Consider the following 24,009-nt stretch of genomic DNA (forward strand, 5'->3'; position numbering starts at 1 on the left):
GGTCTTGATGTCAGGAAGGACGACAAGGCCTGGGCTGACTCCTGCATGTCGCGCCAGCGTTCCAAGGTACACTGTCATACCAAAGCCCCCTTGGCACCATTCCTGGTGCCCGAGAGGCGTTTTGACCATGAGAATGTGGACCTGGTGGGCCCCCTGCCCCCCTCCCACGGGTTCACTCACCTTATCACCATGGTGGACAGGACCACCAGGTGGCCGGAAGCTGTTCCCCTGTCATCGACCACATATACTGAGGTGGCCTGGGTGTTCATCGGGCCCTGGGTGGCCCGTTTTGGCACGCTTGCTGACCTCACCTCCGACAGGGGCCTGCAGTTCATGTCCAAGCTCTGGACTGCAGTCGCGAAGGGGCTGGGGGTGAAGCTCCACCACTCCACGGCATACAACCCGCAGGGCAGTGGACTTTGTGAGCAGTTTCATCGGTCTATGAAGGCCACTCTTCATGCCAGCCTCACGGACAGCAACTGGGTCAACCGCCTCCCGTGGGTCATGCTCGGCTTTTGCTCCGCCCCCAAGGAAGACCTCCAGTCCTTGTCTGCCGAGCTGGTTTACGGCCAGTCGCTGCGTGTCCCGGGGGAGTTTCTCCCGGATTCCGTGGCCCCCTGGTCTGTAGCTTCTCATCGGGCTGTGGCCCGGGACGGTGCCAACACTTTCGCTCCGATCCCTACATCTCACCACTGCCTCCCTCAGTCCTACGTCCCCACGAATCTGCTGCTGGCCAGGTACGTCTTCATCTGCCATTTGAAGTCCATATATATATATGTGTGTGTGTGTGTGTGTGTGTGTGTGTGTGTGTGTGTGTGTGTGTGTGTGTGTGTGTGTGTGTGTGTGTGTGTGTGTGGATTTCACATCCATACCGGTCGTCTTTCACTAAAAGTTTATTTTTCTTGGCAGGCCCACTTTCCTTTAAAGCCCGAGAGATCCAACCGGGCTGGCCCCATGTGTGCTCCTGTACTGAGTGACGTCTCTGGCATCTCTCCCTTGACAGGCAGTAAGGAGTGCAGGGCGGCTTTATTTAAAAGTCAACGTCTTTGTCTTGTCTCAGATATTAATGTTCAGAAGCGCCCCTTTTTTAATTTGAAATTTGTCGGCTAGCAGCTTTGGTTCTGCTTTTTTCCCCCCATGATATCCTGAAGTGCCACCCTGAGACTTGTCATCTATGTTAAGAGATTGTGACGCATATACTCCCCCCCCCCCACACACACACACACACCATCACCAGCACCAGCACCACTACCACATCTCAGATGCAGGACATAAATCACAGAAGAACTAAATTAGAATCTAAAAAAAGGAAGGGGAGTATTTTGGTGGGCTTCTGATAGCTCAGCTGTTTGAGCCAGGTGGAAGGGTTGAGGTGGCATCACGCGAAACGGTTGACTCATAGGTTTGCTATTGATCCTTGAACCTGCCAGAGATTAAAGATTTCCATGGGATCAAACTGAAATGCATCAGAAAATAGAAGTGACGCTGCATGGCAGCCTTGTATTCAAGTCCAGACCAAATCTTTAGAGGGCGGGCGAGTCCATGTCAAGTCAGAGACCCAAGCTTTTCAAGTCCGAGTCAATTCCAGGATTTTAAGGTGGTGAGTCCAACTCAAGACCAATGGGGCCAAAACTTCTGTAAAGACTGACACCAGAACAGTGCACGTCCAACTGAACACCATGACAGTCCACTGTTAGTCATAAAAGTCAAAATTTCACCACACTTCGGTATTTATTTCGGCTTTTTTTCCCTCTGCTATGTTTCAGATTCCAATTTTCCAGTGTTTCAAAGACATAGTTTAATAATGATTTATAAAAAAATAAACAAATTAGATTAGATTGAACTTTGTTGATCTCCTCAGGGGAGGTTTGATATTCATTTAAAAAAAAAGTAAATCAAAGTCTAGCACTTGACCGGTCTTGAAAAATTATGACGAGTCCACACTCTCCGTGACCAGTTCAAGTCTGAGTCATTATGCTGTGAAGTCCAAGACAAGAACCGAGACCTTTGCTATGTGGACCCCAGGAGTGTTGGGGAGTAACTAGTTACATGTAATGGTGTTATGTAATTAAATTACAAAATAAATGTAATTGTAATCTGTTACAGTTACTGATAAAACATATGTAATTACATTACAGTTATTAATCAGAATGTTGGTGATTACAAAGAAGTTTGCATCTGAATTTATTCTTTTCGGTAGAAAGCTTATTTGGTTTGGTGGTTGTGCTTTTAAAATGAAAACTTCCAAACTTAATTCAATTTATATTGAAAAACGTACCCCCCCTTTTCTCCCCTATTGTACCCGGCCAATTACTCCACTCTTCCGAGCTGTCCCAGTCACTGCTCCACCCCCTCTGCCGATGCGGGGAGGGCTGCAGACTACCACATGCCTCCTCCGATACATGTGGAGTTGCCAGACGCTTATTTTCACCTGACAGTGAGGAGTTTCGCCAGGGGGACATGGCGCATGGGACGATCACACTATTCCCCCCCCCCCGAACAGGCGCCCCGACCGACCAGAGGAGGCGTTAGTCCACCACATCCGGCTTCCCACCCACAGACACAGCCAATTGTGTCTGTAGGGACGCCCGACCAAGCCGGAGGTAACACGGGGATTCGAACCGGCGATCCCCATGTTGGTAAGCGACAGAATAGACCACCATGCCACCCGGACGCCGTTATATTGAAAAACTTTAAATATAAGTTTGACAGTAATCAGTGTTGATAGCTGTTGCAAGGTCTACACTGTCCGGTTTAAACTTCCGCTTTTAGGACTTTTCAGCTTTATTGCCCAGTTTATAACATTTATTAGAAAAGTAATCAAAAAGTAATGAAATGTAATGAGTTACATTACTTTGATGAAGTAATTAAAATAGTTACATTACATGTTACATTTTAAAAGAGTATCCAGTAATTTGTAACCTATTGCATTCCAAAGGTAACCTCCCCAACGCTGGACTCCAGACTGGTCAAGACCGAGTTCAATCCAGACACAAGTACTGCAACCCTACGGAATGGATTCTGCTCAAACGTTAGCACCTGTAGTCTCTAACAATCTAAAAAAAAATACAACAATCTATTTCATTTAAAAGAAGGTTGTCGCTCAAAATTTGAAGCATGCCGTTCATGCAAATGGGATTGCCACTCACTAACTGTCAATAAGCCACCGAGGAGAGGAGCCGAAACAATCAGCTGCTTTGCCACAAGCATCTTTTCGTGGCCTCCTGGTTTTGGATCATTTTCATCGCGTGCACTTCGGTGGCGCTTGATGCTGTTCTTCATAATAAAAGTGCTTTGGGAGGACGTGTTATACTTGGAGAGGAACCCTAAATACACGTAGTTGCAACTTCACCACACTAGATGGAGACAGCTGTAAGACCACCACCAAGTATTCATACTTCCTGTTTTCTGGAATTTTCTGGAACCTCCACGAAAGAAAAAAAAACTACCTCAGTAATTTACAAATGTCTTGTATTATCTAGGCATTAAAATTCCTGGAGGTTTGAGATTTGGATTCCCATGAAATGAATTGGGGAAAAAATACAAAAAACAATGACTGGTTTTCCACCTTAGTCTTGAAGGGACACTGATAATAATTATATTCAAAATCTCGATTGTATGAGTGCATACATGGACAACTTTTGGGGGCAGTCTAGGGGGCCCATATCAATTCGCCTGAGATATTATCCACAGGATGAAATGAGGTAAAGAGAGAACAAAAACATATTTTTCGATGGTACTGGATTTTCATTGTCACCAAATTGTGCATATGCATCACAGTGTTGAGAACAGGAAGAGCAACCAGCTAGTGGTACAGTCTTCTGTCATAGTTATTTCTGTGCCAAAGTCAAATTTAGGGAGTTAAAATCACATTCATACTCTAAATGACTAATTTGTGTGAGATGGTATATCCAGAGGATAGTTTGGTTATTTTACACACTTCTTTTTTAGACTTGTGTACTTCCAGTTTCACCCAAGTTCCAGTTTCACCCATTTAAAGTAAGTTATTGCAACAGTCGTGAATGAGGCACTTCAAAAATAAAGAAGTAAAATAATTGTGAGTCTCACCTCTCAGAAGTGATGGTGATATGGTGGTATGAGGGAGATCCTTCTAAAATGCTGCACTGATATGATCCGTTTGAAGGACCCACTAAAAGTTAACAACCTGATAATAGTAATGCCAGATATTTAGTATAGTATAGTAGTGTTGTACAGTATAGTATAGTATAATATAGTACAGCATAGTATAGTAAAGTAATATATAGTATAGTATAATAACATAGTAATATATAGTATAATATAATAGTATAGTAATATATAGTATAATATAACAGTAAAATAATGTATAGTATAGTATTGTACAGTAGTATAGTAATGTATAGTATTAGGATAGTAATGCCAAATATTTCTGTAACATGCACAATAACTTGAAAGTACAGAGTATTTCGCAAAGCTGTGAGGAAAAAAAACCTTAGTATTGTCACACTTGGTGAGCTTTAGCAGGATCCATGTGTACCCGTGTCTAATTATATGTCTTACACATTTGTATATATTTGATAGTATCAATGTAACCTTGTCTAAATGTATGGATGTATATGTATATGGAAGGTTTACAAGTAATAGGATATGAATGACGGTCAACTTGTGTTGATTGATGTTTGGAGGTGAACTTGCATTTTAATGTAAAGGCTGTTTTGTCTCAAGTAGGACAATGAAAAATGCCTTTGTCGGTCAAATACTTTTACTGTCACTTCTGTAAAATTAAACCATGGTGGCAATACTTTCACTGGTATACTATGTTTTATTCCATGGTCTCCCTCTGACACTTGGTATATTCCACTGATTTAGGACACACACACACACACACACACACACACACACACACACACACACACACACACACACACACACACACACACGCACACGCACACGCACACACACACACACGCTAGGGAGCGCGCGGGGAATCAACGATGAATTAACATCAGAGTATGAATGAAGCTTTGTCATCTGAATATAATTCATTGTTCACATCGGCAGAACGTGTGTGTTTATTTATTATTATCAACTTGTTTTGCCTCCCAGGTCTTTCTCTTGAAACTTTCCTCTCTGCGTGTGTTTGTGTGTGTGTGTGTGTGTGTGTGTGTGTGTGTGTGTGTGTGTGTGTGTGTGTGTGTGTGTGTGTGTGTGTGTGTGTGTGTGTGTGTGTGTTGTTTTTTTTTCTCCCGGTTGCTAGGGGCGGAGCGAAACAAACCTTTTTTTTCTTTCCTTTTTTTTTTAACTGCACGTCTGGCAGGACGGTTCCGCATTCCTGCGCTCTACCAGGCGTTCGGCGGTACTTAAGCGGGCTGATGCAACCGCTGTCCCAGTCCCCCAACCAGCATCCAGAGCCGCCGTCGTCAGCCCCTCCGCACACACTACACGCCGGAATTTGGACGCTTAACAGGTAAAAATCTACCTTCGATATGCGATTCTTAACCCCCCTCTGTTGTATTTTGGCGACGGTAAGTGGTGGCGCTGGCATTGTGTGGCATATATATCTACAGTGTAGATATATATTGTACGTGTTGTTTGTTTCGTTTCCACCACGTTTGTCATTGTTGAATTATTCAGTAGCTGAAAACTGATGTGGTGCAGTTAAAGTGCGCGAACCTATTCGTAGCCGATATCACACACACACACACACACACACACACACACACACACACAAACGCTATCTATCTATCTATCTATATATCTATCTATCTATAGAATGATTCGTAATGATTCAAACACATTTAAGCCGTTTGTTAGTTAGTCTTCCACGTTAACGTAGAGTTCAAAATGTCTCTGTCACAGCTTTACTATGCGTTGTTTTTGCAACTGTTGTAACATCCGTTGGCTTACAAGAAGGCTCTATTTAACCGCTCGCTAAGTTACACGTTACAGAAGTCCGAGTCGCTTAACGCTCGAGGCGGGGAAACTTCACGTTACTAAATACGCCAAGTGTTATTTTCCCACATTCAACAGTTATGTAACGCCACATTATGGCTTTTCAGCAAACACGCTGGATAGTCTGCAATGTGCAGTCTAGTCCTATCCATCAAATTGTATGAGTTCATAGTCTGGATCGGATCATGTTGCACCATTTGTACTTTAAACAAAACTTCTTTTGTAAACTACTGGTAAATATGATTTTATAAAAACCGTCTTTAGAACTGCCTTGAACTGCCATTTTGACAAATTACAACAGATATATGATAATAACGATAATCACAATCATAGCAATAAACGCTCATGTTTCTCAACAGCGTCCAAACACATTTGCACCATTGCTAGAAGAGGATTGCCAACTATTTTCTGAGTAAGTATTATGACTTTGGAAATTGGTACATGTTAAGATTATTTTGAGATGCCAGTGCAGAAATAGTCTTGCATTGATCATCTTCTGCACTGAAAACAACTTTCCCTGGCTTTGCTAGCTCATCTTGAAACGTTGAATAAAAGTGAACTTGAAGGTTTTCTGGCACATGTGAGTACAACCTAGTCTTGCTGGACATATGCCTGGACTGGCGCATATTCACAATTTTTGTGTTGGCCACACAGCCTACACACTCAGCTATGTTTCACTGCATATCCTCAGCAATGGAAAGCAAATTGCGTGTGCATGTCAGTGCAGGTGCATACATGCTTTTGCATTTCTATTATTCATAAGGGACATTAGAACCAGACATATTATTACAAACATATCTGCTAGATCTCTGCAGTAACATTTTATTTGCTTCCCCCATGAAAGTGCTGGTAAATATCATGTCCACATCAGGAGCTTCAGAAAGACTTGCACATGCTGTAACAGTAACTCTATCTAGGCCAAAGGTAGCTTCAGTTCTCTGCCCTTAGTGGCCCAAAGGCTATAGACCAGTCATGGAATGGGAAGCATAATGTTAGGAGAGGCAGTTTGCGTCATGTGGGTTTGTATGTGTTGTTATGTTGTTGTGATAACTGGTGAGTAGGTATGTTCAGTGCCTTCCAATAGACTATTTGCATGCTTTCCATCTGGTGCAGTGTTTGCATTTTAGATGTGCAAGCCACACAACGCAGACGCTAGTGTGTTTTTATTCATTTGCCTCTGTGTATGTGTGTGTTTGTATGTCCATGTGTATCCTTGTCTGTGTTTGGATGAGTGTTTGTGTGTGTCTAAGCAAACAAGCGTGTGTTGCAGGGGGTTTAAATGCCCAAGCGCCTGCCCGGGCACATCGGTGGGATGGTTTCCGCATAAATGGAACGCTGCAATGGATTAATGGGGAAGGGCTGGCGAGCCGAGAGGCAGGCAGCACAGGGCCGTCAGGGCTGAGAGGGTGGATGTGGGCGCACAGGGTTTATTTTAAGTAGAAATGCCTTCCAGTGCCTCTCTGGAGAGCATGGATTGCCAAGCTGCACCCCAGTATGTTGAATAGACAGTAGACGCATTGCAGGCAGGCCAGCCAACCACGCAACAGCTAGCACAGTGATACTAATATTAATGCTGGAAGAGCAGCCATTCACTTCTGTGGCCATTACATTGTTGTTTCAGAGTCCCCATAAGCTGATCCACATGGCATGTAAAAACACCGTACTGAAGCAGCCTGGACGTACATCGTGGGTGTCAACACCCAGAAGTCCCAGGGTGTAACCCAGAGAAGAGACATTTTGTAGGCCCCATGTTAGAAAAACATGTTTTTGGAAAAAATGAAAGGACATAGAGAAGGTTCCATTTTAAGAAAAAAAATGCATTGAAGTATTCATGACTTCCAGATTTACTGAATCTCTTTGTTGTATTGACTTGTTGGAAGTGAAACCAATTTGCTGTCCTCGCACAAAGAACACATGATGTTGCATAATGTCAACTTATATTTTCACCTCTGGTTTGCTTAAGTATAGAGGGGGGAAAAAAGGCTTCTAGTTCTAGTTATCAGCAGTTGTTTAATCAGAGCAAATGTTCGTTTGTCGTGGGATAGATGAGGAAACGTCAGAGGACAAAGTATGAAACACCACTGAAGCGACAACCACATGTTACATAACAATGCTGATTGCTTCAACATACACCGGCCATTAAATTTCATTTTCTGTCCTTGGTTGACCAATCTGTTGATGTCTATGATTGCACAAAGTTTTGTCATGACTTTGTCATGGAGTGAAACTCCATACACTGCAAAATGCCCCTTTTTTCATCTGTATTAGTATCACAAGTCATTGAATCCCTTGCAAAGTGTAACCATATCTGCTTCATACACAAGTTAGTCCTGATTTACTGCTTGGGAAAAAAATCTTTTAAAAGTTAACCTGGATGGTGCATGTGAGTGAGGAATTTTAAATGTGTGACTTTTTTTGCATGGCACCGGCACAAGCCATGCAGGAAGATAGCCAATGATTACTTGACATTGTTTGAATGTAGGTAACCACAGTGCTCATGCCTTTGTGCCCGTCTGGAGGTTTTCCGTGTTTGCCCTTGACTAAAATATACACTGATTTGGAAAGTGCCAACAATAGGTCCATACGCAATATTTAAACTCTTTGCAGCCTCGAGCAATTTCACAGTAAAAAAAAGATAATGTAGCCAGTTATTGTAGTTCAGTTTGGCTGCTGCTGGAGCACCATAACCATAATTAAGGGGGTGAATTAAGCTCTCTAATCACATTTGTACCTGGGGGGTCTTATCATCATTTGATGGTACTGGGAGATCAAACACTCTTGTTTGCACTTGAATGGTGTTTAGAGCTTAGTCATCATCACAAGCAGAATTGGAAAAGGTTCCCGTTTCCGCCTGTGCTGATAGGTGCATGCATGCAGTGCCTGCTTATTCCATGAGAATGGATGAACGAGAAATGAAAGCTGTGAAAAAGATCCTGTTTTGTGATGTGACTTGCTTGCACGCACACACACACACACTCATGCATGCGAAGTCACACACACACACATGCACACACACACACAGAAAGCCTTGAGTTTAATGACCAGAGATGACCGTAGTGTAATCAAAACAAAAACCTGATTTTGGGGTGTCTCTTCTCGTGCCTGCGTCTCATCTTGTGCCTCCATTTAAATGTAATGAGGGCTCGGAGGAATGCTGATACTGTATAGCTGGACTGTACTGTCCTTGTGGAAAAACTGTGCCAAATTCCCTGGCCTCTTTTGAGAATTGCGAAAGGCTGTAACTCAACACATAGCCTGACTGAGTACAGACGGTAATGATGATCGCTCAGACCTTGGCCCGAGATTGAGAGAACGTGACTTGGCCCGGGCTGCATTCTCATTGTTCATTTTCAGCGCTCTCATTGAGATAGAGCCCCAAAAGGTTCATCGTAAGTCATGGAGGGTTTTGCAAGATGCTTGGGCGTGAGGTGAGCAGTGGCGAAGTCCAAAATAAATAAAGTGCTCCGAAAGCCTTCTGGAAAGTGTATCTCGTGTCTTCCCTGTAACACCGCGACTCTTTAAAGTATGAAACGAGGCAGCACGGGAGCACACAGCTTTAGTTAAACTCTGAGCCTTTATTTTATCCCCTTTGTTTGCCAAAGCACAGCAAAATTAACCCCCAGATTTAGCTAGCTAGGATGCTGACAGCAAAAAAAAAACAAAAAAAAACCTTGACACCTTCTTTTAGCCACAGTAAGAAATGCATTGGTGGAGGTTTCTGTGAATTTCTCATTTTATGTTACCACTTTGGCCCTTGTTGAAAAACAAGTGTACAAGGTAATTATTGGCTTCTGCCAAGCCTTGGTGGCTCTCCTCTCTTTTTTCCTTTTTTCTGGCTGTCTCTCAGTTTATATATATACACACACACACACGCACACATACACACACACGCACACATGCACACAGATGCCCACATGCACCTTCTCTATAGGGGTTGGGGATAATAGGGCCTCCAGTAGACTTGTGCTGTTGGCTATTGGTAAGGGGCTGAATTCCACAACGCTGGAGCTGCTAATTGCTCTCAGGAATGGCTCAGGAAATGGACCCATTTGGTTGAACTGAAGACAGATCGAGTATGTGAGTGGAGAAAGGAGAGGATTGTATATGTGTGTGTGTGTGTGTGTGTGTGTGTGTGTGTGTGTGTGTGTATATATAGATAGATATACACACACACACACACACACACAGTGTGTCACAGTGGCACATACGTCTACGTTCACATTATATTTACTGACCTATGCTAACACACACACACACACACACACACACACACACACACACACACACACACACACACACATATATATAAAAGCACACCACCAATGAGCCTCAGTTCAACATGCATTAGATCGGTCCTCGGCTCTAGCCAGGATCAGATTTTGAGGGCGATCCTATATTTCATAACTAATACATGACGTTTCCGCTCCCCACCCTCGGTGCTCACGGCTCCAGCCCCTCCCCTCCCCGTCTTTCTAAGGAGCAGCGGTGCCCACACCACTGCTGGACTGTAGAAGGTGTCTTTGTTTAAAGGCAGACTGTACCAAAGCTGTGGCATTGGCTTTTATGCTTCACTGCAAAAACACAGTAGTGGTGTTGCATCATCAAACGCTGACCACTAATCCTGTGCAGCAGACTTCCAGTGACAAAAAAAAAAGGAGAAAAAGGGGGCAAAAAAATACCCCTTCCTTTGGAAAAGTGTAAATTCTTTTTGACTCATGGTTTGGGGTATCACTTTTGAAGTTCAGCAAATGTGTCAGCTGGGTCCTTTGGGGCTTCATACTTGACTGCTTTCTATTGGATATTGAAGCTGTGCAACTGTGCAGCTGGGATACGTAAACACTTTGATTGCAAGTTGAAAGCACATTTACACGCTAAATAGAAAACAAAAATAAAAAAAAAAGTCAATTTGGACTCCAAAGCAAGCCTTGTCACAGGCCAGTGTGGAGCGGCGGGCCCAGAGTATTATAAGTTGCCTGAAATGGCGTGTGTGTGCTTCACTTTTATGTCTCATAATTGAAAGGAGTGATGCTATATACTTAGTGTGTTCCCTTCCATGCAAGCTCTGTGCATTTTAGTTTTAGTTTTGTGAGCTCATCTCACGCATCAGATACCAGACACATGAGAGATGATATACTAGATGTCAGGTTTCACTGTTTATGTACATTGTGTGTGTGTGTGTGTGTGTGTGTGTGTGTGTGTGTGTGTGTGTGTGTGTGTGTGTGTGTGTGTGTGTGTGTGTGTGTGTGATAGCAGCAGAGTTGGGCTCAAATGAGCTAGCATGTTGGAACAAGTCATACCTATGAACAGGGGCTTTCCTTGCAATATGCCTGACTGAGAACATTGTGGGCTGTGTTATAATGCATATGGACCAGATTAATAGACATGAAATAAGCTTAGTCCACAACTACTTTGTTTTCTTAACGTCAATTGCCTTTGAAAAATGGTGTTTGTTCAAGGCAGATTCAATTCCATGTCTGTAAATCGGCGGTCGGTGTCTGGCCAACTCGGTTATCAGACTCCATTTTGGCTCCCGGAGCCTTCTTCTCAGTCATTCCTAATGGGCTTTAAGTTTTTGCGGCTGTACCTCTGGCTCAGAGGCAAGGTTAGATTCCATCTTTTGAATTCCACTGCAGTTCTGGGTCACCAGAGAACAACGGAAGAGCGAGCATGGCACACTCCTGACTCATTTTGTCAGCATTCGAATTGATTACTATTTGTATGTGTGCCCGGGTGGTTCGTGCATGGGATCCACTGACAGGGTGCACTGAAGTTCTTTGAAATGTACATGAAACTTGAAATTCCACATTTGAATTAAAGTTGAGTGCACCTAGTAAGCACTTAATCACTCGCTCACTTTAGGAGGTTGCAAAAAAAAAACCCCAAAAAAAACAGGTTGCCAAACATCTCCATTATCTGCTCATATCCTGAGTACAGAAATTTACACTACGTTGCAGTTGTGATGTATTTGGTGTGGTAACTGTAAATTAATTGAGGTCATGTCAAGTCTGTAGTGAAGTCCTGAGGGTCAGCGTGCCCCAGAATGTCTGCAGGCTAATCCACTGCACTCGTCTAATAGCAGCACTGCAGTGGCCATGTCCGACTCATCTAATGGCTTTCCAGTCTGCTCAGCCCGGCATTAGCCCACATATGGTTTGCCTTGTTCTTAGACAGTTGTTCTTGAGAATGGGTAGACGCTGGCACTCTCCAATTGCAAACCTCCCCCGGGAGTTGAGTTTTGAGGGAGTTTCGAGACAGATTTTCACCAGGGCTCTCTTGTTCTTCCCCTCTCCAGAAAAAACAACCGACCGCTGCCAAGTGCAGTGTAAATGGGAGTATACATACAGATGGAGAGAGGCGGAGGAGGAAAGAGACCGGGGGCGGAGGAGGGGGGGGGTTGGGGGAGGGAGAGAGAGATGAGGAATTAAATAATAAAATGCCTCGTTTGAGACTGGCTCCACACACCAGCCTCTCCTCGGAGCCAATAAATCATGTCGGTGGAAGGTGGCAGACGACAGGTCTGGAGATGAACTGAGAGGTCTTTGACCATAGATTCATGCGAATATCTTCGATCTAGAGGCATTGTAATCTCTGTGAGCAATGATATTAGTTATTTGATGTCGAAGGCTCTCCAAATTGCTAGCAAAATTGCTCATCTAACACAATGGCCTTGACACCATCTGTCTCAATGCTGAACGTCGATCTCGAGGTTTAGCTGTACTCTTTTGTGCCGATATAGTTTTCCCAACACTCATTCCTGCATGATCCCTTTTTTAGTAAGTGGATATCTCATGTTGTCATTCCTTTCACTCAAAAAAAAAAAGTTTCTTTCCGCGGGCTGTCATTCAAATGAACGCTTAACACTGCCAAATAAATCCAATCATTTTGCATGTACTGTACTGTACATTGTATGGATACTGGTATGCTCTGTCATGTCCATCTACCTCAGGCATGTATGTAAGTAACCTGCTGACATCTATTTCAGCATCTCTGATATATTCTCTGCACCACTTCACTCTATCACCCCTTATTTCACCTGTATATAGTCAATCCTTTTTTTTTTTTTTTGGATTTCCCCCCGTTTTTCTCCCCAGTTGTACCCGGCCAATTACCCCACTCTTCCGAGCCGTCCCAGTTGCTGCTCCACCTCCACCTGCCGATCCAGGGAGGGCTGCAGACTACCACATGCTTCCTCCGATACATGTGGAGTCGCCAGCCGCGTCTTTTCACCTGACAGTGAGGAGTTTCGCCAGGGGGACGTAGCGCATGGGAGGATCACACTGTTCCTCCTCCCTCCTGAACAGGCAGCCCGACCAACCGGAGGAGGCACTAGTGCAGCGACCAGGACATATACCCACATCCGGCTTCCTAGCCACAGACACGGCCAATTGTGTCTGTAGGGACCAAGCGCCCGACCAAGCCAGAGGTAACACGGGGATTCGAACTGGAGATCCTCGTGTTGGTAGGCAATGGAATAGACCACCACGCCATCCATATATAGTCAATCCTTATGTCTATATCTGAAGATTGTTGTGTTGTTATTCTATGTTAAGTACACCGTGAGAGCCACGAAACCGGAGTCAAATTCCATGTTTGTGCAACAAACGAACAAATTTCAGACCAAATCAGACAGCGCTGTCCTCATCCCGAGACTGTTGCAGTTACCGAATCACACCGTCCCAACTTAAAAAAAAAAAAAGAAGAGAGATTCAACCCCAAAGCTGGACTGTCTGGGTGGTTTTTTGTGCTGAGCCATGAAGAAACACTGCGACACTAGCCATAAGCAGGGTGGAGTACACTAGAAAGCAGTTACATAACTCCTGCATTTGTCATTACCTCTTCTGTGTCTTTTGTAACAGATCAGGACTTTTGGTGCCTAAGAAAAAATATTGCCGAGGAAGGAAGCAAAAATCGGTCCAGTAATACAGTCGGCCTGTCAGCTGGTCACCCACCAGCAAAGTCAGCTGTCTTGCACCACCTCACAATAGATGCCTTTGTTGGTCCCACATGAGAGGGGCTTTGTGCCCGACCTGCAGAAGTTGTGCTATGAATCTAACAGACAAATTGATGTTATCAATCTGTTTTGTTTTTTTTTAAATTTTTATTATTATTATTATAAAAATGCTCCATCGTGATGTCCAAAGGCATTTTCCCCGGTAATCCTAGCCATCATTTTATCCGGATCAGTGTTTTTATTGTATCGGACACACGAGGGTCTCCTCAAAAACAAGTTCTGTCGATGTCAGAAATTTGATGCGGTTGCTGATGATTGCCTCTATAAAACTCTTTTTTTTTTTTTTAAATACTCCGCATGCATGGTGCGTGTTTCAATGTGTGTATTTTCGTAAACAGTGCTGTAACCGTGTGGCCTGCCGGTGGTCTCTGCTCGCGGATCGCAGGGATGGGCAGGGGGAGAGAAACGGCTCAAGTTGCACTCTTCCCATCTGTAACATTTGTTTTTTATTTGGCCATCAGAAGTTTTCCAAGTCTCGGTTTTACAGTAATTAGAGAGACGTCTTAATTCTCTCGCCACTTCCTTTAGGCCTGCACAAGCTCTCCTTCTTTTCTTTTTTTTTTTGCTCTCTCTCTCTCTCTCTCTCTCTCTCTCTCTCTCTCTCTCTCTCTCTCTCTCTCTCTCTCTCTCTCTCTCTCTCTCTCTCTCTCTCTCTCTCTCTCTCTCTCTCTCTCTCTCTCTCACTCTCGCTCTCATTCCTCCCTGATTACATTAAAGAGAACTGCGGTCAATTCGTCCAAACTGCCCAAAATTGTTGAAAGAGGGTGGTGTTGGTGGAACGTATGAGTCTAATTCTCTGCATTTGAAGATAAATGCTTTTGATATCTAAATTGGTCTCTTAGATTTAGCTTACAAAAAAATAAATGAATAGTCATGATGAATAGCTCACAGAAAAATCTGGGGACGTTGGTAATGACCTATGAAGACTTTCATGGCCTCCCGCTGCATTTCAAGCCACGGGAATAAGTGTCGGGCTCTGCATAGTATGGATTTTGTTTTGGTTGCAAATTTAGGAAAATAACAGCTGTTAAAGCTGTCAAAACTTGACTGCTCTATTTGATTTAACAAGCGGTGGTTAAAATGATATGGGGCGACTGGAAAAACAGGTAGTGAGCGAATCTCGTGCTATCACTTGTGTATTGCTGATCTAAGGTGAAATATGAGGTTGCAAAAGAGCAGCTATACACAGATGGATTATATCAATTGATCACTGTTTTAAGGGTTATTCTTTTCTATTCTGATAGACGGGTACAGAATACACCTTATTTCTACAATGTGATACTGTACAGAATGATTGTAGTCTTTTTTTTAAAAGACAATAAAGCATAAACACACAGGCATGAGTTGTACATATACTGTATGTGATATTGGTTGAGTATGACCATGCAAAGTCACATTGTTAAGTTTCATCACATTGTTATTAATCATTCTCTCTTGCCTACTCCTTCATTTTCTTCCTCTCTCCCTGGTCTCCTGCCTTCCTTCCTCCCTTTTCCCTCTCTTCTCCTCTCTTCCTCCACCTCTCCCCATAGCGGCGGTGGATGCCGTGTCGGACATGATGCCGGGACAGATCCCTGACCCATCGCTGGCGGCGGGCTCCCTGCCTGGCCTGGGCCCACTGGTGGGCATCTCGGCCACCACGCTCACCGACCAGCTCAAACTGGCTGACTTCCAGCAGCTTGGCGCCATGCTGTCCCCGCTGCACTTCCTGGGGAGGCTGGGGAAGAGACCGCTGGCCATCAAGACAGAGGTGAGAAGGAGGTGGTCAGAGGAAACAGGTATAACTCTGGTTTTTGTGGGGGGAGTGGTTGTTTTGATGTAAAAAACAAATCTGTTAAAAGTAGGCATCGAGGTTTAGGAGTGCCCCAGTGGCTCACCTGGTAGAGCGTGCATCACATAAGGCTGAGTCCTTACCGCAGCGGCCTGTTCAAATCCAGCCCAGGCCCCTTGCTGCATGTCATCCCCTTTCTCTCCCCTCTGGTCTCTCTCTCTCGACTATCACTATCCAATAAAGGCAGAAAATGTCCAGAAAAAAAGTAGGCATTGAGTCAGCCATGAGAGAGAAGATGAGAGTTTACTTTTTCACCTTGTCAGCTCATTTCCCCGGTCATATTATGTACCTATTGAAAACTTAAGGCAAAAAAAAAAATCACAAAAATTCCACTTTTTACTTGTTACATCGAAATTTAATCTCCTCAATTTCCCCCAAAACAGAGAAGTTTTTATGATTGTGTCATCAAGTCCGAGCGGGTGGGCGAGCAACATTCCAACCAATAATATCATGAAATTTTTTTCATAAGCCAATCAAATCCTGTGAAGGATCAAATCACATCCCTCCCTATATGTTTTTCCTGCCCTAATATCTTATTTTACTTTGAAACACGTCACATTACGTCACCGAGTTATGCTCTAAATGCTGTTTCACGTTGTCTTTAACAAGCCCCTTCTAAAGACATGCATGGAAAGTTTTTTTTGGGGGGGGGGGGTGTTTGCATCGATTTGCCAGTGAGGCGAGTGTACGTCATTGGGGTTTCACTCCATTCGTCTTAAAATCAACCTTTATCCAATTTCATTCCATTGGCTAAATCAATATAAATGAGCAATACATCTTTTGGGAAGGACTTCTGTGTGATTCTGAGGGAAACAGACTTGCATGGCGACAAATTAAAAACTGCCCCGGTGCCAAAAAACAAAACAAAACAAAAGCAGTAAAGCTTTCTTGAATCTTCTGCTGAGGGTTGGATCAGACATCAGTATGACCCCCAAAAAGCCCTTATGGGGAGGATAACACAGTGCATCTCTAGTGTCATTCTGGATACACTGCTCAGTTTAGGTAATGAGTCAGTTAGCTTGTGGCCTGACTATTAAAATCTTTTCTGTGTTCTAAGTTCACGTAAATAAGTCACACTACGTGAGCTACAACTGTTGAGTTTGGTCTCATGGGTATGAATTTCTTCAGGGATTCTTGTCAGCGCCTGAAAAAAGGGCTGAATTTAAATTCCATTTATCTTTAGCGACCTCTAGTGTTGGATAAAGGAATCACTTCAGGCGTTAAACCATGACTTTCCGTAGCAGGATTTGCCTTTCCAACTTCGTTTGATCACTACCACTGATTTTCAGGTTGACATGGCTGAGATGACAGTTACATTCATTTCTTTTTTAAACACAGCTGCACAACAAGCTGTGTTCTATAATGACCATTATTGTACATGTATGTAACATCTGCCAGGTACAGATCAGGACAGGTTATCTGTTACATGTAGTTGATGTCCATGCTGTAAAAAGTCCTATACCAGTCTTTTTATCTTCAGGTAGCTAAGAATGTTTTCTCTTTGCAGATGGATGAGGATGAGGAGAGGAGGAAACGAAGAAGAGAGAAAAACAAAGTGGCAGCTGCACGGTGCCGGAACAAAAAGAAGGAGAGGACCGACTTCCTTCAAAGGGTGGGTTGATGGCAGGCCCAGCATATAATAATAATAATAATAATAATAATAATAATATATTACATATATATAGCGCTTTATCTTGATACCCAAAGTGCTTCACAAGTGAAGGGTGGAAACTCACCTCAACCACCACCAATGTGTAGCACCCACCTGGGTGATGCATGCACAGCAACCATTTTGCGCCAGAACGTTCACAACACACATCAGCTTGAGGTGGAGAGGGGGGGAATCATTGAGCGAATTACATGGGGGGATGATTAGGTGGCCAGATGGAGAGAGCCAGGTAACAATAACATGTGACAATATTATTTGTTCCTTGCTACTGTGGAATTTAGTTGTTTTGACAGAACTATAGCCTCATGCAAGAGAGATGGGGGCACTGTTTGCAAATTTATTGCAGACTATATCACGCAAGTAGGAACTTGACCAGTATCTCCTCAAAGAGGCTCAGTGACTGCAGTACATTTGTAGCGTGTCCTGCACTTGACTCTGTTTGATGTGAATGTCTCACTTTGTTGAGAATGGACTCTCCCATCAGCCAAGATGATTTAAGTTTCACCCCTTCAGCACTACTGTAGAAAATAAATCAAGTAAATGCTGTGACGTGTTTGGTCTCCGTCCAAATAGCTTGAAATACAAACTTTCCTTGCAACATTTCCCAATCGTTTTCTAGTTAAAAGTTAAAGCTGCAATCCGTGACTTTTCTCTATTAATGTCGTTATTGTATCCATGTAAAACTGATGATGTGGCAATTCTGTTCGACAGACAATCAATATTACAGTAGAACAGAGGTCTGGTTTGCTGTGAGAAGTAGACCTGGTGCAATTGAGTTTTTTCAGACAACAAACAAGGTGTAACAGCCATTGTCGCTTGTGTGCCATCAGTTCAGCAGTAAACAGGTCACACTTGTAAAAATGGCATCCTTGGACCAAAGCTAACGCATGCAATCTAAAGTATTACAAACTTCATCGAACTACTTCGCAACATTGGTCTACAGTAATATTGATTGGTTGTCCGACAGCAACATCGACATATCAGCATCACATTTCAGTCCCCCCCCCCCCCCCCGCTGGAGTTGTTTTCCAAGATGTACATGTTTGCCTTTGCACCAGTGTTCATATGACCCGGTCAAAAAGTTTCGACAGCGGTGTACGGAGACTGGAGAGGGTGTCCAACCATGGTAACGATGCCAGTCAGTATTATGTAACCTAGCTCCATGCTCCAGATGGATAAAATAACCACTTATTAATGGAGAAAAGTCACAGATTTCATCTTAAATAAAGTAGTTCTTGGGTAAATCTGCAAATGCAGCAAAGTGATCTTGTTTAGACAAACCAAACGCACCCCCTTCCCAGTGATATTTGCTAGCTTCATGTTATCCGATCCCCTCCACGTCCTGCAAACTTGCCTGCTCTACCCGTGGTCCTTTGTTTCTTCCCTCTGGATATAACAGAAGTCTAATCAAACAAAGATGTGGTTTTGGTTGTATTTGAATTATTATTGCTATGCCACTGGTTCGGATGAAGGATTTTCACCCCTCCACACTAACTCTCTGCAGGAATCGGAGCGTCTGGAAATGGTGAACTCCGAGCTGAAGGCCCAGATCGAGGAGCTCCGCTTGGAGAGGCAGCAGCTGATGGTCATGCTCAACCTCCACCGGCCCACCTGCATCGTGAGGACAGACAGCGTCAAGACGCCGGAGAGCGAGGCCAACCCCTTGCTGGAGGAGCTGGCCACCGACTCCAAGTGAAAACCAGCAAAACAAAAAACGGGAGTCTAGAAACTCTGGAACCCAAACCAGCCATTCGAAAAACAACAAACTTGGCAGTTACATTTCTGAAAAAGCACTTGAGCTCCGAGCTGGAGACTTTCGGAGACTCTGCCCAAAGACCTGGGGTTGTAGGGATCCTCAGTATTATTATTATTATTATTACTACTACTTCTACTACACGAGCTGGCTCTGTCCGTTGTAAGACTGGGGGAGGAGGGGGGGAACCCCAGTTTCATCGCTACATAAACTGTTGATGTTTCGTTGACACCCACTGTGCCTCGTCGTTGCTGCGACCATCTTGACGTAAAGGGACCGTTGGAAAAGGTAACACGCGACTGGAAAACGATGTTGAGGAAGCATGCTAGTATCAATATGGTGCTGTTACAAAGGCCCTGACTAGGCTGTGTGGCATTGTTTTGTAGAGGGCCACAAAGGCACCTGTTCGTAGTGTTTTCCTTTGTATTACTAGTCGAAATATACAGGTGTAGTGGTTTTTGTTTTTTTTTTGTTAGGATTCGATACTCGACACATGTACACCAGAGTTTTTGTAACGTTGATTTTTATACCCTGCCTCGACGATGGCAATTACCGGTTGATCCGATCTGTGGTGACGCTGGCGTCATGAAAGCACATATACAGAAAATGTTTACAATCTTGTTGTTTGTTTGTTTGTTTGTTTTTGCCATGTTGTCTGTCCAATATCGTACTGGTTTTTATACTGCTTTATACATAAAATATATATATGAAATGCTTGTTCATCACTTGATGTGATTTTGTTTTAACTTTCTTAAGTCTGTCTCCTCTTACTACTTTGTCGATTTTGCGCTGTCAAAGAGCTGTGAAAATAAGCAGAGGTCTTCTCAGCCTAGCAGTATTTCTGTTTCCTGTTTTTGGACCTGCACCTACCATGTACGACTTCGGTACCCTGCGTAGATTAAATTCTATTTTCTAACTACGGCACTAGCATGTCTTGATTCACGCCACATAAACATGATATGCAACTCGAGGTGGTGGCAGAAGAATAAGCTGTAACCTCTTTTTACCCACACATTTGATTTGTCCTGATGGGAAAAATGGCAGAGATAGGGAGACAAAAGAAAAGCAGATTCTGGTGGTATTTTGTTGTTTTCCAATGACAACAGCCATTCTGAAGTAATGTTTTTCTGCTGGAGCATTTTTTTTTGTAGATAGTCAACAGTTTTTTTTTTTGTCATTATAGCATCCTATTGTTCACTGTTGGTTTAGGGTTTTGTGCCTTGAATGTCATCATTGTCGAAACGTAACACGCACAAATACACATACTTATAAGCATAGCTAATATTTGGACAGCTTGGTTAAACAAATCAATAAACAAACTCTTTCACATTTCCTACCTTCCAGAGCCTTTCTTTAATTATTGATAATTAAGATAATCCCACACAATACTTCACAGATTGTCTAAAAAAAGACAGAATATTGGTAGAATGAGTGTAATCCACAAAAAAAAAATTCATTGCATAGACTGAAAGAAAAATGCTGATGACTGAAATAAAACTGTTGCAGTTGAGAGGATACAACTCCGAGCGAGGAAACAACCTCGTATTAACGCTCCTATAGACTTCTATGTAGAGCTAGTGTGCAACGTTCCGTATTGAGAGCCAACATTGCCATCTAGTGGAGACTTGGAAGAACTTCATGACCAACAGTGCGCATACACGGGCCATAGAGATAGCTGGCTTCGAAACTTACTGATGTATATGAGCAAACATTCGGTTATTGTCAAGGTTAATACCGAAATAGAGTTTTACTATTTTATCAACAGTGTTGAACAAGACCACAGTGTAAAATTAGAAGCAACAAAGTCTCCCGATGGCTTTGGAAATTCAAAATGTTGTATAGTTTTGTCTGTCACAAATGATTACTCTTCTCTGTGACTCAGGGAGGAAGGCAGTTTGGGTTTCTTAAATATTTTACTCTTTTTATTTTGGACTATGAGGAACATTATAGCTGATGGATTCAGTCATCGCTGCCCTCAATCTACTGGCAAACCTTTAAGCCAGTGTCCCAGCTGCCAACTGGCCGTTGTCATTGTTAATGGAAAAACAACTAACCCTCTTAAAGCTCTTCACAATACGAGACTCATGATGATATGTTAGCTATTTGAAAGACGCCATTCCCAAAGAAAAATCAGAATCAAGATTCAGAATCAGATTCAGAATCAGATTCAGAATTAGGATCAGATTCAGAATCAGGATCAGATTCAGAATCAGGCTTTACTGGCCGAGTGTGCTTTGACACATAGGAGGAGTTTGTTTTCAGATGTCAGATCTCACACTGTACTGAACATACAGACATATGTTAAGTCCTCTGTGAGTACATTGTGAAGGTATCGTCCCCTCCCCTCTTCAGACCTTATCGTTGTCTCAGCCTTTGCATCAGGTGTCGCTCTTTGGGCTTTCCTCGAATGACGTCTCAGAGCGAGTCATCTGCTCCATCCGTTCTGCAACAGAGCCATGTGAACCTGGAGGAGAGCAGGATGGCCACCCGGGGGAGACAAGAGGAGGAGAGCGGAGATGATGAATATGACTGATCTGGAAAACCACGGTGAGTTTCAGCAAGAGTAGATTATGGCCTATTATGTGAATTGTGTACGGAAGGAGTAAGGAGCGAATGTGAGTTATCCTGGTGAAAAGAAAAGCGCAACCATAAATAACCTTAAAGTTGCACCTTCAAACTGATCTATTACCACATAATTGCACATTTATTCGGCTCTTTAAATACTACTTGGTTTGTTTTGAGTCGACTTTTGCACAAGGTCAAAAAGAAAGAGCGCTACAGCTAAAACAGAATAAAGGAAAAGTTAATTGCACGAGCCCTTACGACATAGAACAAGTTGTTTCCCAAGTGAACAACATGGGTTACAAAATGGAAAACAGGAGGCGGATAATGACTTAACAAGCATAAAATTAACTCGGTTATGAATACAAAGTGAGGAATAATTATCCTTTTTGAAAGGAAGCGTAACGGTCAAGTGAAAAGTGACCAAACTTAGACTGTGGTTAAAAGGAAGCTATTTTCATAAGAGGTTCAACGGAGGCCAAGATGAGTTTTTTCTTTTCTTTTTTTTTTTTTTTACCTTTTCTGCCCATGAATTTCTGATTCTGTCATATCACTTCTTTCTCACTTTTCTCCCTATCACTTCTTTCCATCCCCCTCGTCCTGTGTGACTGTTTGCCTCCCTCTGTGTCTCCTCTCCTTCAGGCGACAGGCAGCGACGTGGTGGTGCCTCCTCCCCACAGCTTTGCCTCCAGGCGTGTCTCCAGACGGCCGTGGGCCCCTGCTCCTCCACCATGTCAGCTGGACGAAGCCACGCTCACTGTGAACCACTATGGCCTGGGACCCCGCGGTGCCAAAGCCTTGGCCATGGCCATGGCGCTGGAGGTGGGTGCCCAAACTCTTTCTCTAGAATGAATGACTGATTAATTAATCGGTTGATTGGTTGATTGATCATTCATCACGACCATCTAAGGTCTGAGTTAGACATAATAGTTTGGGTTAAGTTTAGTTTGGGTAAAGTTGACCGTTAGGTTTAAAAGTCAAAATTTCTAGGGCTAATTATTCCATAGCATAGCTTTGCAACCTGGCCAAAAAGTAACCGCCTTGCTTCCTGTTTGAGGAAGTTTCCCCCCTTTTTCTCAGGTCATTGTGGCTAAATTTGAAGTAGAGCGTGGTAATAAATTTAATACTTCTGTGTGCAAAATATATCCAGCATTTCTTGCCATTTGTTTTTTTTGTTCTTTTTCTTCCCTTTGTGCAGAATAACTATGGGCTCACCAGCCTTGAGCTAGCAGATAGCTGTCTTCTGGCGGAGGGGACACGTCACCTGATGCAGATGCTCAAACAGAACCGTAGCATCATCAGCCTGGGAACACCATATTTCTATGATTTTGCAGAACGCAGTAACATTTGTGTTGCTGCAGAAACTTTGTGGTATTTATGATTCCAGTTAGTCTATGACAGCTCATGCATAAAGCTTTTATTTCTTTTATTTTAAATATTATTATTTTATATTTTCATTTATTTAATTTTGATTTTTATTCAGTTTCCCCTGGGGAATGAATAAAGTATTTCTGATTTTACATTACGATATAAACAATACAAACAACATGCTTTCTTATACTATTAATTGAAGTACATCCTGGCTACACTGATGATTTTTCATCTCAACATCTATTGCTTCACTTTATGTGGATTTTGTCATAAAAATTTTTTTTTAGTAGTGGTGATAAATCCCAAAACCTGAGCAGTTTTTTTTCAATCTCTACCCATTAGTTGACTGTGTGTGCCCATTAGTTGACTGTGTGAATCAGTTTGCTGCAGAATCTGTCCGACAATCACCTGCGGCTGCCAGGAGCTGACAGCGTCTCCAAAATGCTTCTGCACAACAGTTTCCTCAAATCCATCAAACTCTCAGGTACCCTGCTGAATGACTGAGGAGAAAACAAACAAGAGAAATAAAGTTAACACATACATTAACACAGAGAGTAGCAGATGAATGCTTTGCAAAGTCTGCACAATAGGCCTCTTTATATATCATCTAGTGAGATTTTGTCCGTGGTTTAAGGCTATAAAACGAAACCTAATTTGACATGTATGGACGGGGTGGGGGGGGGCTCATATGTCTCCCCTGTGTGAGTGTGTGCATGCGTATGTATGTGTGTCCTCTGTACAGTCCAGTTTCCTCCTACAGACCATTGACATGCAGGTTAGGCGAACTGGAGACTAAATCGCCTGTTTCTATTCTATGGCGCTCTGTCCAGGTCGTCTTCACATCCCGCGCCCAGCTTCTATTAGGATAGATTTCAGCCTCT

At 43.1% G+C, this 24,009-nt stretch overlaps 1 protein-coding gene and 1 long non-coding RNA gene across 3 annotated transcripts; both read left to right on the top strand.

Moving 5' to 3' along the window:
- The first annotated feature begins 5,301 nt into the window (after positions 1 to 5,301).
- LOC130125028 (jun dimerization protein 2-like) lies at positions 5,302 to 20,517 on the top strand. Of its 2 annotated transcripts, XM_056294452.1 has the most exons (5): positions 5,302 to 5,446; positions 6,291 to 6,343; positions 15,475 to 15,692; positions 17,281 to 17,385; positions 18,947 to 20,517. In XM_056294452.1, the coding sequence occupies exons 3-5, from the start codon at positions 15,498 to 15,500 to the stop codon at positions 19,136 to 19,138; spliced, it is 492 nt and encodes a 163-aa protein (XP_056150427.1). In that variant the 5' UTR covers positions 5,302 to 5,446; positions 6,291 to 6,343; positions 15,475 to 15,497; the 3' UTR covers positions 19,139 to 20,517. The 2 variants fall into 2 exon arrangements, with proteins under 2 accessions (XP_056150427.1, XP_056150428.1); XM_056294453.1 differs by lacking the exon at positions 6,291 to 6,343.
- A 1,035-nt stretch (positions 20,518 to 21,552) lies between these two features.
- LOC130125568 (uncharacterized) lies at positions 21,553 to 23,652 on the top strand. The gene is made up of 3 exons (XR_008811457.1): positions 21,553 to 21,742; positions 22,400 to 22,579; positions 22,956 to 23,652. It is a non-coding gene; the product is annotated as an uncharacterized LOC130125568 (long non-coding RNA).
- Positions 23,653 to 24,009: the final 357 nt, after the last annotated feature.

Source organism: Lampris incognitus, chromosome 15, assembly GCF_029633865.1.
Source record: "Lampris incognitus isolate fLamInc1 chromosome 15, fLamInc1.hap2, whole genome shotgun sequence".
Lineage (NCBI taxonomy): Eukaryota > Metazoa > Chordata > Actinopteri > Lampriformes > Lampridae > Lampris > Lampris incognitus.

Coding starts and splice junctions, on each gene's coding strand:
- LOC130125028 (XM_056294452.1), top strand. CDS start 15,498: ATGATGCCGGGACAGATCCCTGACCCATCGCTGGCGGCGGGCTCCCTG. Junction 15,693..17,280: donor CGCTGGCCATCAAGACAGAG/GTGAGAAGGAGG, acceptor TTCTCTTTGCAG/ATGGATGAGGATGAGGAGAG. Junction 17,386..18,946: donor GGACCGACTTCCTTCAAAGG/GTGGGTTGATGG, acceptor AACTCTCTGCAG/GAATCGGAGCGTCTGGAAAT.